The sequence below is a fragment of the Macaca fascicularis genome, chromosome 3 (genome assembly GCF_037993035.2).
Source record: "Macaca fascicularis isolate 582-1 chromosome 3, T2T-MFA8v1.1".
In the NCBI taxonomy this organism is placed as follows: Eukaryota; Metazoa; Chordata; class Mammalia; order Primates; family Cercopithecidae; genus Macaca; species Macaca fascicularis.
In genome coordinates this window covers 71,989,901-72,008,199 of record NC_088377.1, presented here as the reverse complement: position 1 = coordinate 72,008,199, position 18,299 = coordinate 71,989,901, and the positions used below count along the sequence as shown (strand labels likewise).

Genomic DNA, 18,299 nt, shown 5'->3' with positions numbered 1-18,299 from the left:
GAGTAACTTGGGACCTCCTGGAGGGGAGGCTCTGGGAGGAGGGGCAAAACTAAGGCTTCTTTTTAAAAATGAGGTGTAACCACTGCTGCCCATTTTGCCTCGTTTCCCTTTGTTTCCTTTTGCCTCTGACATGCCTGCCCTCTAGTGTCCCTTGCGGTGCATAGCTGCTACTTTCTCTGGGACCCATACAGCATCTAAGAGCTGTAGAATTCATTCTTTGTATTTTATTTCTTTGCCCCTGGCAGTTAAGAGTCCTCTTTCTTTATATATAGCTCCATGAACATGCAGTGTGGCAAAAGCATATTTGGAATCCATGTAAACATTGACCTTTTTGTCTTCTGTTAGCTGGAGAGCCCTCGTTAGGGCTACTAGCTCTGCCTTCTGGGCTGATGTTCCAGCAGGCAGAGGCTAAGCCTCCACCACTGAGTCTAAGGTCACCACTGCACACCCAGTCCAGCAGACCCCTTCCAGCTTAAAACTGCTTCCATCTGTGAAGTATTCTATATCTGGGTCCTTAAGGTGCTGGTCTGTAAGGTCTCCTCGACTGGAGAATACCTCGTCCACTGTTGCCACACAGTCATGGAAGATGATTCCCGGTTCAACTGGGAGCAGAGTAGCTGGTTTAAGGGTGTTCACTGTTTCTAAAGTTATGCAGGGATTTTCGCATAGGAGCCCTTGGTATTGAGTCATCCTTGGGTTTGATAACCAATGCTGCCCTGTCTGATCCATTAAAGTTATAAACGAGTGTAGTACCCGGATGGTCAGTTGTTGCCCCAGGGTCAGTTTGTCAGCTTCTTGTGTCAATAGGGAGGTAGCAGCTAGTGCTTTACAGCAAGGAGGCCACCCTAGTGCCACAGAGTCCAAGTGTTTAGATAAGTACGCCACTGGGCGATGCCATGATTCTGACTTGAGTCAGGACCCCTATAGCCATTCCCTTTAATTCACGGACATACAGAAAGAAAGGCTTAGTTGTATCTGGCAGTCCTAAGGCTGGAGCCTGAGTTAGGGCTTCTTTGATTTGTTTAAACACCTTCTCCTGGTCAGTCTTTCAGAGGAGGGGTTCATTTTCACCCTCCTTTGTGGCTTCATATAAGGGCCTAGCCATAAGTGAGAAATTTGGGATCCAGATATGGCAGAACCCTGCTGCCCCTAAGAATTCCCCTATTTGGTGCCAGGTGGTTGGAGCTGGCCGTGCACAAACAGCTTGCTTTCATTCATGGCCAAGCCGGCGTTCCCCTTGGCTTACTATGAAGCCTAAATATTTGACCTTTCATGGCAAATTTGGGCCTTCTTTTTGGATACTCTATACCCTGCTTTCCATAAGAGATGGAGGAGGTCCTGGATTCCCAGATAACAGTCCTCTTGGGTTGGGGCTGCCAAAAGAAGGTCATCTATGTACTGCAACAAGGCGCAGTTGTCATTTGGTGGGATGTATGCCTTGAGGTCTGAGGCCAGTGCTTCCCCAAATATTGTGGGAGAATTCTTGAACCCTTGTGGGAATCTAGTCCAGGTGAGCTGTCCCCCCATGCCCGTGACTGATTCGTCCCATTAAAATGCATAGATGGGCTAACTGGTGCCAGGCAGAGACAGAAGAAGCATCCTTTAAGTCCAGGACTGTAAACCAGGTGGCAGTTGCTGGAATAAGTCCCATTAAAGTATACAGGTTTGGTACTACTGGGTGTATGGTCACCGTAGCTTGGTTTACAGCATGCAAGTCCTGCACCAGTCTATACTCATCAGATCCTGGTCCTGGCAATGGTTTTCATACCAGCAAAAGTGGAGTGTTCCAGGGTGACTGGCATTGGATTATGGTCCCATGGTCATAGAGCCACTTTAAATGCTTATAAACACCCCAAATAGCCTCTTGGGAAAGTGGGTACTGACAAACCCGAACTGGAGTTGCTCCCAGTTTCAATTCTACCACTACCAGTGCCTGATCTACAGCCAGCCCAGGTGAGTTGTCTTCAGCCCAAGCTCCAGGAATTTGATCAATTAGCCTAAATAATAATTTCTCTTCCTCCTGCGTACAAGGCTGCATTGGTGCCTGTACTTCCTTTGTGTATAGTCTCCATTCCTCAGCCTGTGGGATGGTGAGGGTTAACACCATGGCCTTTGCTTGAGTTAGGCTTAAATATCTCCTTGTGACCCAAAGGTAATCTGTGTGTGCAACTTTTGGAGTAGGTCTCTTCCTAGTAGGGGCACTGGATAATTGGGGAAATATAGGAATTTATGTTGGACCTCTCATCCTCTGATGACACACTTCCTTGGCTGACAAAACAGCCCCTTCTGTGGGACGCCTGTAACCCCAACAATAGTTGTATGATCTTTAGATAATGGCCCTATGGGCTGGGTCACTTCCGAGTGTTCAGCCCTGGTGTCTACCATAAAGTTCATTAGCTGGCCCCCTACTTCTAATGTGACCATGGGCTCCTGGGGGCCTAAAGAGAAGGAGCCCAGTCTGGCCTAGTCTTCATATTCTCCAGTTCTCGCCAGCCTGGTCAAGTTGGTATCTGACTCCCTTGGGACACGATAGCCCTTGGCTTGCAGTTTTCCAGTTTTATACTCTCTGTCATTTTCTTCATTGTCCTTTGGACATTCACCTTTCCAGTGTCCCCTCTTTTTGCACTGCGCACATTGATCCCTACATACCCTTGGCTGACTTTCAGGTCTCTGACCTGAACCCTTCCATATCCGCGGCCATGTCTACACCCTCTCATGACACTACTTTCCCTTTCTGTGAGGGTTGCCACTAGCAGATTGGCCTTTTTCTTAAGTCTCAGATCAGGCTCTCTGTGTCTCCTGGTTATGGTTAACGTACATCTTGGTGGCCACTTCTAAAAGCTGAGTGGCACTGATGCCCGTGACAACTCTCTAGCTTTTGCAGCTTTCCCCTGATGTCTCTCTGGGCCTACCCTACAAACGCTGTGTTCACCATGTGCTGGTTCTCAGTAGCCTCAGGGTCAAACAGGGTGTAAAGCCGGAATGCTTTACAGAGTCTCTCATAAAACTGACTAGGACTTTAATTAGTCTCCTGCAGCACTTCCAAGATTTTCCCCATGTTGACTGCCTTTTCCCCACCTTCCTTTAGCCCTTGCAGGAGTGCCTCCCAGTACCTCTGTAGGTACTATAATTGGGCTGCATCATTTGGGTCCCAGTGTGGGTTGGCCTCTGGGAATTGGCCCTGAGCACATGCCTGGACATTAAGTGTGCCTTCTGGTGCACTGTGTTCCAGCCAGCGGAGGGCTACCTGGCTCACCCTTTGGCATTCCTCGGTGTTAAAGAGCATCAGGAGGAGCTGTTTGAAATCTGGCCAAGTTGGATTTTGTGTCTGAAAAATGAACTGCATCAGATCTGTGAGGGCTTGGGGCTTCTCCATGTAGGAGGGAGTATGGTGTTTCCAGTTTAGGAAATCAGTGGTTGAAAAAGGCTGGTAAATAAAAGTCAGTTGTCCCCCTTGGACCTGCCCCTGTTCATAATAGATAAGTCCCCATGTTTCACGGAGGAGCATCTGCAACACTCTGGCGTGGCCAGATCGAAGGTGGTCTGCTTGATCATCCTGATTTTCCTTCTTGACCTCCTGGGGCGGGCGCTCAGATTTCTCCCTTTGAGGTGTAGCCTGGGGTGTGTCACCATCTGAGTCTGGCTGTTCAGGGGCTGCCCTTGGTAAAGGGGAGTAGATTGGCACATAGGGAGGAGTGGTTTCTATCTCCTCTGGTGGTTCCCGCAAAACGGGTTTTTCTTGTGGCTTTCCTTTTGTCTCTGTAGCTGACGGTGAAGCTGATTTTTCTTTCACTTTAGGCTTGGCTCAAGCTATGAGCATTTTCCAATAAGATGCCAGGCAGGGCTGCAGCCATGCAGGTCGAGTTTGAACTATATTTAGCCATGAGTCAATATAAGGAAATTGGTCTGGATGCCCTGGCTGTCCTCCGACCCCAGTCACCACCTTAAATACACGGCCAATTGTTTCCCTATCTATAGTTTCTTTGGCCGGCCATCCAACATTGAAAGAGGGCCATTCTATTTCACAGAGAGTTCTCAACCTCTGGGGGGTCAACTTGATCTCATAATCCCCCATATAATCTTTCTTAAAGTTCCTTAACATATATTCTAATGGGGTGGGTTTCGACGACTTCCCTCCCATTTCCTCCCAGTTATGACATAACACACTCACTCATCCTTTTGCTTCGGACTGATTAGACCGTGTCCCTCGCAGGAGTATTTCAGACACCACTTAGCTTTTATGGAGGGTTTGTATAAGTTTGTATAAGTTTGTATAAGTCCTGAACCTGAACAATCTATAAATTGTGGGGCACCTCCCTAAGCCATATGCCATAGCCCCGGAGGACATTTGCCACTAGTCCCAGTCAGTTCCACACTTCGCTCAGATCGTACAGTCTGTGCTAAGAGACCTGCAGCTCCACACATGTCACTCACCACATTGGTTCCTTTTGGTACCGTCTCTTTCACACGCATTGACACACTTCTCCATTTCCAGTTTCCTTTCTTAACCGACCTAGCGAGCCACTCTCACGTCCTGGGTCAATTGGGGTGTAAGTTTCTTCCAACTTTGCAGGCCCCTCTCATGTCCTGAGTCGGATTACTAGATACATCCCAGGAGGTGATCAGGCTCCCCTTCCGTCCTTATGGGATGGGTCCTGCCTTGAGCCCAAACCTTACTGCAGTCCTGTAGTGTGCAGTCCTGGAATCGTCCTGTAGCCCCTTAGGTTCCATTGCACTGTCAGGGAGGGGCTCCAGGTCATGGGAGAGCTGATCTTCCCTCTGGGTTGAAGGTCTCCCAATGGTGCCTAGGGTCACGGGTCTCCCCCGGCCCGGGGCTCCAGTCCCACAGGCAAAGGAGACAGTAAACCTGTAGTCTCCCCTCCTGGCTGGCTCGTCAAAATGTTGCGGGAATCAGGAGGCTGGAGAGACCACTGGGTGGAACAGGAGGATTTTATTTAGGTGGTCACCGGCCCAGCAGATAAACATCCAAAGGCTGAGCCCTGAACAGAGACAGGGCTTGACTTTTATACATGCAACCAACAGGGGCGGATCAGGTTTTTGGTGTGAAACCTGTGAGGCAGGAAAGCAGTCTTACAGAAGCAGAGCAAAAGCAGTTAATCATACTGTGACAGGTTTTACAACAGGCTTTGCAACACGACCCTATCTTACTTCAACATGTCTTATGACCTTGCCATGCTACAGAAAGAAAAACAGGAACTTACAAAATCTTTTCAAACTTGCAGAAATAGTTACAAAAGTAGTTGTAAGAGCAGAACAAAGAATAATGGTACGGGGAAAGAATTTCAAAGGGGGAAACTGACAAGGAGAACTTGTTTTTCTCATCCCTGCTCCTGGAGCCCATTCTTTTGGGGTCCCTATCTGGCCTTGCAGATAATGTTACCATAGCTTCAGCAGGACTTTGGAGTGAGTCAGACTGGTCAGGGAAGGACTTGTTTTCCCTTTACTATTTTTTCCTTTTATATTTCCTGCCTTATATACACTGCCTGTAGTAGTGCAACTTAATTCAACCATTGTGAAAAGAATTGTGGGAATTACAGAACTAAAAATAGAATTACCATTTGACCCAGCCACCTCATAATTGAGTTTATACCCAAAGAAATATAAATTATTCTATCATAAAGACGCAAACACAAGCATGTTCACTGCAGCACTACTCACAATAGCAAAGACATGAAATCACCATGAATACCTATCAATGGTAGACTGGATAAAGAAAATATGATATGGCACGGTGGCTCATGCCTGTAACCACAGCACTTTCTTTTTGTTTTTGAGATGGAGTCTTGCTCTGTTGCCCAGGCTGGGAGTGCAGTGGCGCCATCTCTGCTCACTGCAAGCTCCGCCACCTGGGTTCATGCCATTCTCCTGCCTCAGCCTCCCGAGTAGCTGGGACTACAGGCGCCAGCCACCACGCCAGCTATTTTTTTGTATTTTTAGTAGAGATGGGGTTTCATTGTGTTAGCCAGGATGTCCTCAATCTCCTGACCTCATGATCCGCCTGCCTCAGCCTCCCAAAGTGCTTGGATTACAGGTATGAGCCACTGCACCTGGTCAATCACAGCACTTTCACAGGCCAAGGCATGTGGATTGCCTGAGGTCATAAGTTTGAAACCAGCCTGGGCAATGTGGCAAAATCACATCTTTACAAAAAGTGCAAAAACAAAAATTAGCCAGGCATAATGGTATGTACCTGCAGTCCCAGCAACTTGGGGGGCTGAGGTTGAAGAATTGTTTGTGCCACGGAGATTGAGGCCGCAGTGAGCCAAGATCACATCACTGCACTTCAGCACCCTGTCTCCAAAAATGAATAAAATAAAATAAAATATTTAATAAAAACAAAATATGGTACATAAATATATTGAATACTGTGTGGGCATAAAAAAGAAGGATTGTGTCCTTTGCAGAAACATGGAAAGAGTTGGAGACCATTATCCTTAGAAAACTAATGCAGAAACAGAAGACCAAATGCATGTTCTCATTTCTAAGTAAGAGCTAAATAAGAATACATGGACACAAAGAGAGAAACAACAGTCACTGAGGCCTAGTTTAGGGTGGAGGGTGAAAGGACAAAAAGAATCAAAGAATACCCATTTGGTGCTATGCTTAGTATCTCAGTGACAAAATAATCTGCATGCCAAACCCCCCGTGACACAATTTCATCTACATAACAAACCTGCATGTGTACCCCTGAACCAAAAATTAAAAATTCATGGGTAGGAGATAGGGTAATGTACGTGTAAGGACTGGTTTGTGCTACAGATAGTGGCCCAGGTGGGATTGTCCTCTGATTTATTTGTGTGTTCATGCAAGCAGATGAGATTATGAACAGGTAGTCCAGAACCCTAGATTGGTAGAGAAAACAGGTTGCTGCTGCAGATTCAGTGCCTGGGAATAGGAATATGTCAGGAGACTTGTAGACACTTTTGTGGGTTTTTGGCAAGAAACACCAGGATGAAAAATGCTGTAGTGAAATTCCTGAGGGTAGTGCCTAGTCCTGGGAGGGGTGTGGACACATCAATGTCTAGTGGGTGCATTTGTGAGTGGGTGGAAATCCTGAGGGGGCAGCGGTGGGAAAAGGGGGTCCGTTATAAGAGCTCCTTTCCTTTCCTCTAAGTTTTTAGTCCTCTCTCACAGTGGGAGAGACCTCAAATCCCAGGACAATGGGCAGTGTGACAGCCTCTGTACAGGACAGCAGAGTCTCTCATTCCCAGATACCCAGAGTTCCATTCCAGGCCAGGCTTCTGAGATGTCTTTCTTCTGGCACCAAAATTGTAATGTTTGCTGAACACCAAGCAATTCTTCAAAATCAACACATTGTCTAAAATTGGAATTTTGGCCCCACTCAAGAGTCAGCACAGACCTTGATCCAGGGCTCAATCCCACAACACTGTCCTCACTGCAGATGCCAGTCACAAACCCTATGGGCCCATCTATGCTTTTGAGATACTGTTTAAAAATTCAGGACTCCCATAAATCTCTCAAGTTCAATAATTTTATAGAGCTACTCACAGAACTCAGCAAAACACTGTAGTTATGTTTACCCATTTATTATACAAAATACAACCCAGAAAACTCAAGTGGAATAACGCAAACAGCGTTAATAAAATTCTCTATCCTTTGTGTTCTCCAGGAACAGTTTATGGAAAGAAACATCCTCTCACTATCACTTAGATGGTGCTCTCTTGTCCGATCTATCACATAACTAGACACTGACTCTGCACATTTTCTTCTTTGTTGTATTAAAAAATTAGCAAAATTTGTCTTCAGTGGTCAAAATAAAATGCTTTTTTGTTTGTTTTTTGAGATGGAATCTCACTCTGTCACCCAGACTGGAGCGTAGTGGCACGATCTTGGGTCACTGCAACCTCTGCCTCCAAGGTTCAAGCAATTCTCCTGCCTCAACCTCCAGAGTAGGTAGGATAACAGGCACATGCAACCATGCCTGGCTAATTTTTATATATATATTTTTAGTAGAGACGGGGTTTTGTCATGGTGGCCAGGCTGGTCTCAAACTCTCGACCTCAAGTGATCCACCCACCTTGGCCTCCCAAAGTGCTGGGATTACAGGTGTGAGCCACTGCACCCAGCCTAAAATACTTCTTAATGAAACTTTACTTAAGTTTATCTCCTTTCCATAGGCTCCTGAACTTTGAGCTACCCTCAGTCTGAGCCAACATACAACCCCATTTTATGTTCCTCCTAAAAACTTGCTGACTTCATGGTAAAACAATTTCTGATCTAAAATCTGATTTTTTTTCATCTTCCATTTGCTATTCCCCTCTGACCTTCTAATCTTTTTCGCTCCTCTCTAAGAAAGAAAGCCTCTATCTGTTTAAACTTTGCAATCCTTAAAGCTCTTATAGTTGGTACTTCCTTCTGTTGCAATATTCTTTTAGAATTCAATTTTTTCTTTTACATAAACCTAATTTAGCTCTATTTTACAAAGTGTAGAAACTGCCTCAAAACAGCAACAATTTCATCTTCAGTAACACCCTCCCAATCCCATTCTATCTTAATGTTAACTGCATATGCCTGTGGGTCCCCAGCTTTCCAGGGCTCTGTAGCTTCTCTCAGTATAAAGGTTTCTTCCATGACTGGGGTCAGCAGGCTGGGACATCTGCAGGGAAGGTTTCCTAGAAAGAACGAACTGGACCTTTAATAACCTCCCTCCCCAGCTGGGCGCAGGGGCTCACACCTGTAATCTCAGAACTTTGGGAGACCAAGGATTACCTGAGGTCAGAAGTTTGAGACCAGCCTGGATAACATGGTGAAACCTCGTCTCTACTAAAAATATAAAAATTAGCTGGATGTGGTGGCACCTGCCTGCAATCCCAGCTACCTGGGAGGCTGAGGCAAGAGAATTGCTGGAACTGGGAGGTAGAGGCTGCAGTGATCCAAGATCTCGCCACTGCACTCTAGCCTGGGCAACAGAACAAGGCTCTGTCAAGAAAAAAGAAAAAGAAAAAGAAAGAAAGAACGAACCTCCCCTCTTTTTGCAGGCTCAATGTTAGCATTAGCTTGGGGTCACTGGGCACAAGCTTTAATTTCCATGTCAGAATTATTCACTTGGTTTTTGAAACTGAAAAATTCAGAAAAATTACTCAAACACAGTGTTTATATAAGGGAAGGAAATTTTAAGGTACTTACATTTCATACCTCAATAAGAAATACAAAAGCATTTCTTCCTTTAAGACAATATATTATTTTATTATTTCCATTAAAAATCATGTAGTAAACAATTAGTTATATGGGAGCACTTCTAGGAGATACCAAGTTTCATCTCATAAAATTTAGCATTAACATCACATATCAAGATGATAGGGTATAGAACAGAGGTATTCACTATAACAAATGTATCCTGCAAAAAGAGGAACTGATGTTTTCATGAATCCATGTAACTCACCAATTATCTACCACATTTTCTTGTGGAAATGTATTCATTTTCTATAGCCAAAATGGAAGAGAAATTTTCCCTATTCTTTTCCTTCGTAGCACTCTAAAAACTAAACCTTGGAATTCTGTTGGACGTCACCTAGTCTAAATTAAAGAAACACACCTGGCTAGGCGCGATAGCTCGCACCTGTAACCCCAGCATTTTGGGAGGCCAAGGCGGGGAGATCGGGCAGATCACCTGAGGTTGGGAGTTCAAGACCAGCCTGACCAACATGGAAAATCCTATCTCCACTAAACATACAAAAAATTAGTTGGTGCATGGTGGCGCATGCCTGTAATCCCAGCTGCTTGGGACGCTGAAGTAGGAGAATCACTTAAATCCGGAAGGCAGAGGTTTCAGTGAGCTGATATTGAGCCACTGCACTCCAGCCTGGGCAACAAGAGCAAAACTCCGTCTCAAAACCAAACCAAACCAAACAAAACAAAAACAACAACGAAAATACACACCTGAGAAAATTTCTAAACTCGGTGTGGGAAAGAAAAAGGTAAATGAGTTTTGTTTTTGTTTTTGAGACAGAGTCTTCCTTAAATGAGTATTCTTAAGAAATGGAATATAGGATTAGATACTGATTTTCTTCTGATCCCCACCTCTTTTATGCCCTTTGTAAATATTTTCTTATCTTTTAAGTCCTACTAATAAAATGCAAGTTACAGTTAACCCAGGGAGCAGCGGTGCTCATTAAAAAATAGATGTGTCTGACTCATGTGTCAAGTCAGGCCACCCAATCACTTGAGAGATTCTCCCACCCTCATCCTGCTCACTTAAGTGCTCAGTGACCACCCTCTCTGGAGACACTGCACTAGGCCCCAGTGAGTGCCCCAAGGTGTATTTCGCTTTGCAAGTTGTTGCACCATCTCACTGGAGCCAGGTTTGATTTTGGTTTTTTTTGTTTGTTTGTTTGTTTTTTGTCTTTTGGGATACTATTTTCTCTTTCAGAATTCTTGGAGAATCCAGGTGGCAGTAATTATTTGTGTTTTTCCCTCAATACCAACATCTGATTGGCTGACCAGCAATGTGTCTCGAGAAATTGAAGCCGGGTTGGTTTGAAGACAATCTTAACTTCTCAAAGGGTTTCCTTTTCAAAGGAAGAGTATCCCAGGAGACTCCTCTCGGACCCCGGGGCATCCACCTGATCCCTTGAAAGGCTATACTCCAACTTCAGGCTGTCCTATGTCTCCCATTCCCAAATACTCGGAGTTTCATTCCAGGCCAGGAGCTGAAATTTACTAGACATTCTAGCATACATAGCCACAGCGGATATCTTGATTTATCCCCAGACAGTACTGAAACCCAGAACCAGGGAAAAAACTGAAGGGTGGCTGAGGACACATTACCTTATAAAGTTTCCAAAGGGAAACCTTGACCCAAAAATATTCTGATAAGGTTTCTGTGCCTACAGGCAATAAAAGGAAAGGAGGCACAGAACAGTGTTTACAATACAGTGTCAGGGGATTATTCTTTGCTTTCTTCTCTTGGGAAATATTTACAAACAGAAAACAAATCTTCTTAAAAATGCCATCCAATGCTTTGTCAAAAAATGATGAAAATATGGTACTAAAATGTACACTAAAGTGTACATTAAAGGACAAATAGTTGATAATATGAATTAGGGAGGGGAAATTGGCATTTGGGAATGTCAGAAGGAACTGGAAATTTAGTATTTTACTGCAAGCCAGAGTTAGGTTGGAGGAATGGGAAATGGGCAGGAGTCTTGAGACCCTGCTTGAGAAAGAAGTGAAAAATGCAGGGAAAATCAGTCCCCTGTGGAGTGTGAAAATAATTAAATGGCAGGCAATTAGACTGAGGTGGCTCCAGTCCTAGGGTTGCTTCTTTCAAAAAAATCTAACTCGAATGCTTTTTTTCTAAAGTATTACATTGGGGGAAAATAAAATTCAGGCTTAACCAACTGTAAACTGCCAATTAACCTCTCATTACATGACCAGGAAATTTCCACCTTGATCGTACAAATTAAGAAACTACATAACTCTACCTAACCAATTATTAAATTTGCTTTCCTTTATCATGAACCTTATAAAAGTGTTTTCTTCAAGCCCCTTCCATAAACCACAAACTACAAAACATAGCTTGGTGCTCTGCAATTCTTGAATTACTCTTTAATTAAATTCTTTAATATTTTTGCGGTGACTTCCACAAATTTTAATAGAAAAAAAGGGGGACTGGGAACCCCGCGGACCAAAGCTCTTCCCATTCATGAACTCCATACCCCGAGTCAGTGTTCTCCCCTGACCACCGTCCCGTGGTCCCTGCACAATAATCAGGGAGGGATGCGGCAGTGGGGGCAGAGCTGCCCAGAGAGGACTCCAGGCCAGGGCACAGTCACTCCGCAGACAGGACTCCCGGGGTCCCTGCTGCCAGCCCGGCCGCCATCCTATGGCTGAAGGGGACTGACGGCCGAGCTGCGCCAAGAAGAACTCTGGGCCGAGGATTTTGGAGCCAACTGCGGGTAGGCCAGAGTCCCGCCACAGCCACTTCCCACCAGTTCCAACCAGCCCCGCCCCTCTCTCGGGATGTCGGACCCGGCACTCTCACCATTTTTAGGCTTCCAGGGGGTCCTGGGGTCTTAGCTGTGCATCTCTCAATACCTGCAGGTAACGGGGCCACAGAGACTGGGCCTCTGGGAGCAGAAGACACACAGCAGTGAAGACTAGACCAGGAGCTTCGGCTGCAGCGAGAGACAAAGGCCCCGCCAAATCCGGAAGCCGTCCTGTCTGCTGTTGCTGCCTGCCTGATTGGACCGGTCCCAGCCCAGCGTCCCTAATTGGATAATGCCTAGGGCCCCACCCCCTCAGACCCTGATTGACAGAAGATGTGCTCAGATGCTGGGCTGAATGTAGAGAGAAACCTAAGCCTTTTCAGGCAGAGCTTCCTCCCTAAGCTGACCCAGGCCCTCCCCAGACGGCATTTGCCTTGTAAGGCAACCCTCTGAAATAAAATGTGAACCATATGTGAATTCCAAATTTTCTACTAGTTAAGAAGAAAGAAGAAACAGGTGAAATTCATTCTAACCATTTAATAACCCAATATATCCAAAATATTATTTCAGTGTATGAGCAATATGTAATTATTAATGTACTGTACATATTCTTGGAACTAAATCTTTAAATCTAACTCTATATTTTACCTTTGTAGCACATCGCAGTTCAGACCAGCCATATTCCAGGCATCCTGTAGCCACACATGGCCAGTAGCCACCACATTGAAGTGCAGCTCTGACGTCAGGGGGTTGAAGGGCCTGAACATCCCTTTTCTGCCAAAGGTGAGGCAAGAGCCTCTCCCTACCAACATCTCTCTTCAGTTCCAAGGATGAAACAGATACTGGCCATAAAAAGAGCAAAGGACAGCAGGAATAAAATTACCTCAGGTACTGAGGTTACAAGCACTGCTGGCCACCAGTTGCTCACCTTTCTTCAAGAGATTAGACAGTGAACAAAGAATAATGAGGTCACAGGAGAAGAAAACTCTATGTCTTTAGATCTGTACATAGTATAGACCTCCAATGTTTAGAAACAGAGAAAATAGAAAAAGGCAAACTCATTTTGCTGTTTGGCCTTGGCCCTAATGGTCAGGCTGTGGTTTTTCTGTTTTCTCCTGTTGTATGTAGTGGTGCTGTGTGAGTATAACCACCAAGCACATGTATATGTCCACATGTATTTCTGCATGTTTCAACATTATCTTACAAGACATTCAACTTTAAATCAGGGGGGAAAAACTTAGTACTTTTAGGGTAACTAAATTAGAAGGTAACTAGTAATCAATCTGTCATTAAGGCCTGGCATTTTATCTGCACTGGGTGCATGTATTAGTTAGCTGTTATAGTGTAACAAACCATCCAAAGCTTATTAGCATCATAATTGAGATGGTCAGGCTTTTAGACTGGGCTCAGTGGGACCATTCTTCTAGTCTCAACTGAGCTCCTTCAGACATGTATTATCAGCTGCTTGTTGACTAAGGAGCTATGCTTCTGGGAGTGAGCTTTGCTTCTGGGGCTGTCAACAGAGGCAACTTGCTTCTCCTCCCCATGGTATCTTGTCTGGCTTACATGGGCTTTTTTTCATGGAAATGGCAGCATTCTGAAAGAAAAACAGAAGCATTCAAGAACTTTTGAGCCTACGCCTCAAACTAGCACACTGTCATGTTCACTGGTTTCCACTGCCCCGAGCAAATAAGGCCAGCCAGATCCAGGGACTGGAAAACAGGTTCTGAGTCTCAATGGGAACAGCTGTAAAAGCACCTGGCAATGGGCATGGATACAGGAGGGATAAAAACATTGCTACCATTTTTGCAATCAGCATCATTCTGCCGTTTTGTGCGTATGTAGTTTATAGAACTGTTCCACATCAAAAAATTGTCCAAAGACCCACAGTGGCTGGGCTGGGACTCAGGATCAACTCTGTGTGACGCTTGAAATCCTGGAGAGTGACACTTCTAAAACAGAAATCAGATTTATTTTAGATTTGTGCCCATATAGTACTGCTTATTATTAGAATAATTTTAAAATGGCTGGGCATGGTGGTTCACGCTTGTAATCCCAGCACTTTGGGAGGCCAAGGCAGGTGGATCACAAGGTCAGGAGTTCAAGACCAGCCTCGCCAACATGGTAAAACCCTGTCTCTACTGAAAATACAAAAAAATTTAGCTGGGTGTGGTGGTGGGTATTTGTAGTCCCAGCTAGTTGGGAGGCTGAGGCAGGAGAACCTCTTGAACCTGGGAGGCAGACGTTGCAGTGAGCTGAGATCACGCCACTGCACTCCAGCCTGGGTGACATAGTGAGACTCTATCTCAAAATAAATAAATAAATAAATAAATAATCTTAAGAAATTGCAGAAACACACGGTGGTTCACACCTGTAATCCTAGCACTTTGGCAGTCTGAGATGGGAGAATCACTTGCACTCAGGAGCTCAAGTGCAGCCTGGGCAACATAGTAAGATCCTGTCTCCATAATTTTTTTTTTTTTAATTATCCAGGCATGCCTGTAGTTCCAGCTCCTCAGATAGCAGAGGTAGGAGTATTACTTGAGCCTAGAAGGTCAAGGCTGCAGTAATCCATGATTGGTTACACCACTGCCCTCTAGCCTGGGTTATAGAGTCAGACCCTGTCTCAAAAAAAAAAAAAAAAGAAGAAGAAGAAGAAAGAAATTGCAGGAGCATTTGAAAAGGGCATAGAATAATTTGGAAAAAATAGCTGAAGGATGAGTTGAGAAAATCAAAGCCAAACCACACATTACTTATTTTTTATCATAGAAAAATATTGAAAATTAAAAAAAAAAAAACTCTAGAGAAATGAAATGTTACAGAGTTTAATTGAACAAAGAATGATTCACAAATCAGGCAGCCTGTGGAGCCAGAGTAGGCTCAGAGAAACTCCAGCACAGCCACATGGTAAAGAAAGACTAATGAACAGAAAAAGCAAAGTGACATACAGAAAATGAAAGTGAGGTACAGAAACAGCCAGATTTACAGTTTGGGATTTGCCTTATTTGAACATGGTTTGAAGATTTGATATCCTTTTATTGAGAAAATCACAGTGGTTAGTACAGGAATGGGTTACAGTTAGGTTTCAGTTTACTATGTACAGAAAGAAAAAAACCTATTGACCAAAATTAAACATGAAAGGGGAGGGACAGCTTCGGGCTATAACTAATTTAACAATTTCTTGCTTTTGGTTATCTTCTCAATTGTGAGAGATAAACCACAACTTGATACATTATATTCTGCCATCATCAAAAATATACTTATTTAGTCTCAAATCTCACTGTGAAATAGCAGAACTGTGAGTTTTATAAAGTGGAAACCAGGACTTGAGGATATTAATATTTTTAAGAATTACAGTAGGGGGACCTCCGTACATTAAAATTTGCTTCTTACAGAATAAAAACAAAGCCTGGCCTGTTTTAGCATCTACCTATTTTCTTAAATTTTTAGTTTGAGTATGTCATATTTAGCATGAGTGACTCCATTTTGGTTTGGTTTGGTTTGGTCTGTTTGGACCTAGTGCATAAGTTCAGTCCGGAATGATAGCCTCCAATAATTTCTTTTAAAAATTCCCCCATTTTGGTTAAGTTTTCACATAGGTCAGAGTGTGACCAAAACATTGGGCCTTAGTGCCTCTCTCAGTTTCCATTATTTTGGGTTTTTGTCCTTATCATATCATTCATAGGTTATGGTGTCCTCATGGTCACATATGTCTTTGAGTTTTCATCATTCCCATTAAAGAGAGGTCATTTGACATTCTAGAGATGACTGCATGCAAACATTTATAACTTTTGAGAGAATACAGTGCAGTAGGGAGACTACTATTTTGACTGTTGGGAGGATAACACCAAGAGTTTGAAGTATGCTTTTTAACCAGAGTCCCCATGAACAAACCAACTAAACTTAAATAGATCAAATAATCAGCTAAATAAGTGGTCTACTCATTTCAACCAAGGAGTCTGTTTCTTTTTTTCTTTTTTCTTTTTTTTTTTGAAATGGAGTCTCGCTCTGTCGCCCAAGCTGGAGTGCAGTGGTACGATCTCGGCTCACTGCAACCTCCGCCTCCCGGGTTCAAGTGATCCTCCTGCCTCAATCTCCCGAGTACCTGGTACTACAGGCATGTGCCACCACGCCCGGCTATTTTTTTGTATTTTTAGTAGAAATGGAGTTTCACCATGTTAGCCAGGATGGTCTCGATCTCCTGACCTCGTGATCCACCCGTCTTGGCCTCCCAAAGTGCTGGGATTACAGGTGTGAGCCACTGTGCCCAGCCCAGCCTGTTTCTTAAACCCCATAATGAAATCTTTGTAATACCTGATGTATTTCTCCATGTGCAAGTACACGTCTTAGCAACTACACAATACTTTTCTGTTTATCCAGTAAGTAATCTAAAGAAATTCTATTATTTAGCACAACTTTAGTAAAAAATTTAAAGTCCATTGTGTAACCACAGCCTTTACAGTAGAATCTGCTCTTGAGACTATTATGAAGAATAAATGCCTGACTATTGCCTGATTTACTCTAAACCATGAAAGAAAAAGACCAAACAAATGATGCTTATTTAGAATAGCAATGGCCTCCTGGCAATGCTCTTTAACCTATTCTGAATAAATTATCTTTAACTTATGAAGTAGGTTAAAAGCAGTGGACCTATATTCTGCTTCTGATATTATCAGAAAACAAATGTCTCATTAGAATTTTTCAACCACATTGGCCCTTCATCATTTATCTACCAAGGCATAAGTTTGTTCATATATAAGGTTGACTGCAAAATTCTCTACATATAAATGTATATCTCACGTGAGTGCACACAAGAGGTCTTTTAAAAAATTTTTGTTGTGTGTAGAGCCATAAGAAAAAAACTGTGAATGATGAGTGTCATGATAGCAGAGATACCTTGATTTTTGGTCTTGTGTGAAAGGCTATCTACATCAAGGTTGCCATTTGCTTTTGAGGAGATACTTTTCTTGTTAGCTTTACCTTAAGATTTCCAATGGGTATACAATTGCAAGAGTTTGGAGGGACCCTTCTGAGTTGTAAGATTATGAACCAAGGCACAAGGTCCCAAAGTCATGCCGCACTGTAGCTGAGAAGCAGACTTAATCTCTTGGTTCTAGATTATAAAAGATTTTATTGCCCTCAGTCAGTAGACTATTAAAAGCTTTCTTGTCCAAGCACAGTGGCTCATGTCTTTAATCCCAGCACTTTGGGAGGCTGAGGTGGGCAGACCACTTGAGATCAGGAGATTGAAATTGGCTTATCCTGGCCAACATGATAAAACCCTGGTCTCTACAAAAAATACAGAAAAATAGCCAGGTGTGGTGTCACACAACTGTAATCCCAGCTACTCCCAAAGCTGAGGGATGAGAATTGCTTGAACCTGGGAGGCAGAGGTTGCAGTTAGCAGAGATCATGCCACTGCACCCTGGGCGACAGAGTGAGACTGCCTCAAAAAGAAAAAGCTTTCTTTACTTGGTGAAAATATGCTTTGCCATAATGCATTAAGGCCTTGCTGCGTTTAGTCATATTAGACTTCAGTACCAGAAGATACATGAGATTATATTATAAGGCGCATAGGCCTTCCAATGACTATTCTATAATGGTCAACACATTTTTTCCTCTCTAAGTGGATCTGATTGTCATCAATCTGGAATTACAAAAGCAATCCAGTCATTTTAGTTAGCTTTGCTCAATAGTATTGTGCCTATAATAACTTTTTTAACAGTTTTACAACTTGTCTAGCAAAATAAGTGTTTTATTATTGGAGAGTTTTTCAGAAATGTCCCATGAGGAAAACACATTTTCTAATATCATTTTAGGTATGATTAGAATGTCAGCCTTCTTACATGAGAAAGCTTTTATACTACCAGAAAACATGCATTAAAAAACAAAAAAATTAAGCCTAGAGGTGGTGGCTCACGCCTGTAATCCCAGCACTCTGGGAGGCCGAGGCTGGCGGATCACGAGATCAGGAGTTTGAGATCAGCCTGGTCAATATGGTGAAACCCTGTTTCTACTAAAAATACAAAAATTAGCCAGGCATAGTGGCGGGCACCTGTATTCCCAGGTACTCGGGAGGCTGAGGCAAGAGAATCGCTTGAACCTGGGAGGTGGAGGTTGCAGTGAGCCGAGATCTCACCACTGCACTCTAACCTGGGTGACAGAGCAAGACTCTGTCTCAAAACAAACAAAAAACAAAAAACAAAAATCCAGGACAGTTGAATACAAATTATGTATAAATGTTTGAATAACCCATCAGGTAGCAGAAATGTGCATGAAGTTTTGATTGTCTACTTAAAATTGGTCTTAAACTATTTAAGTAATTTAGGC

General features: G+C 43.6%; 2 protein-coding genes and 1 long non-coding RNA gene across 5 annotated transcripts in view; 1 reads left to right on the top strand and 2 right to left on the bottom strand.

The window, feature by feature from the left end:
• Positions 1-12,172, bottom strand: part of LOC102119566 (uncharacterized) — a 45,842-nt gene extending 33,670 nt beyond the window's left edge. The window contains 1 exon segment of the mRNA XM_065541901.2: positions 12,026-12,172. Coding sequence (XP_065397973.1) covers positions 12,026-12,028 — 3 coding nt within the window. The 5' untranslated portion in view covers positions 12,029-12,172.
• LOC141409848 (uncharacterized) overlaps positions 1-12,197 on the top strand; it is a 32,081-nt gene extending 19,884 nt beyond the window's left edge. The window contains exon 2 of the long non-coding RNA XR_012432370.1: positions 12,085-12,197. This is a non-coding gene — a long non-coding RNA (uncharacterized lncRNA). The remainder of the gene's footprint in view (positions 1-12,084) is intronic.
• Positions 1-18,299, bottom strand: part of ERV3-1 (endogenous retrovirus group 3 member 1, envelope) — a 38,482-nt gene that overhangs the window by 4,068 nt on the left and 16,115 nt on the right. Inside the window, exon 1 of one of the 3 annotated variants that reach the window (XM_065540902.1) lies at positions 12,026-12,172. The exons of 1 other annotated variant lie outside the window; for it this stretch is intronic. The gene's annotated coding sequence lies outside the window, so the exon portion shown is untranslated. Of the gene's footprint in view, positions 1-12,025; positions 12,173-18,299 lie in introns of those variants that run through there. One more of the 3 variants, XM_065540903.1, reaches the window with a different exon arrangement.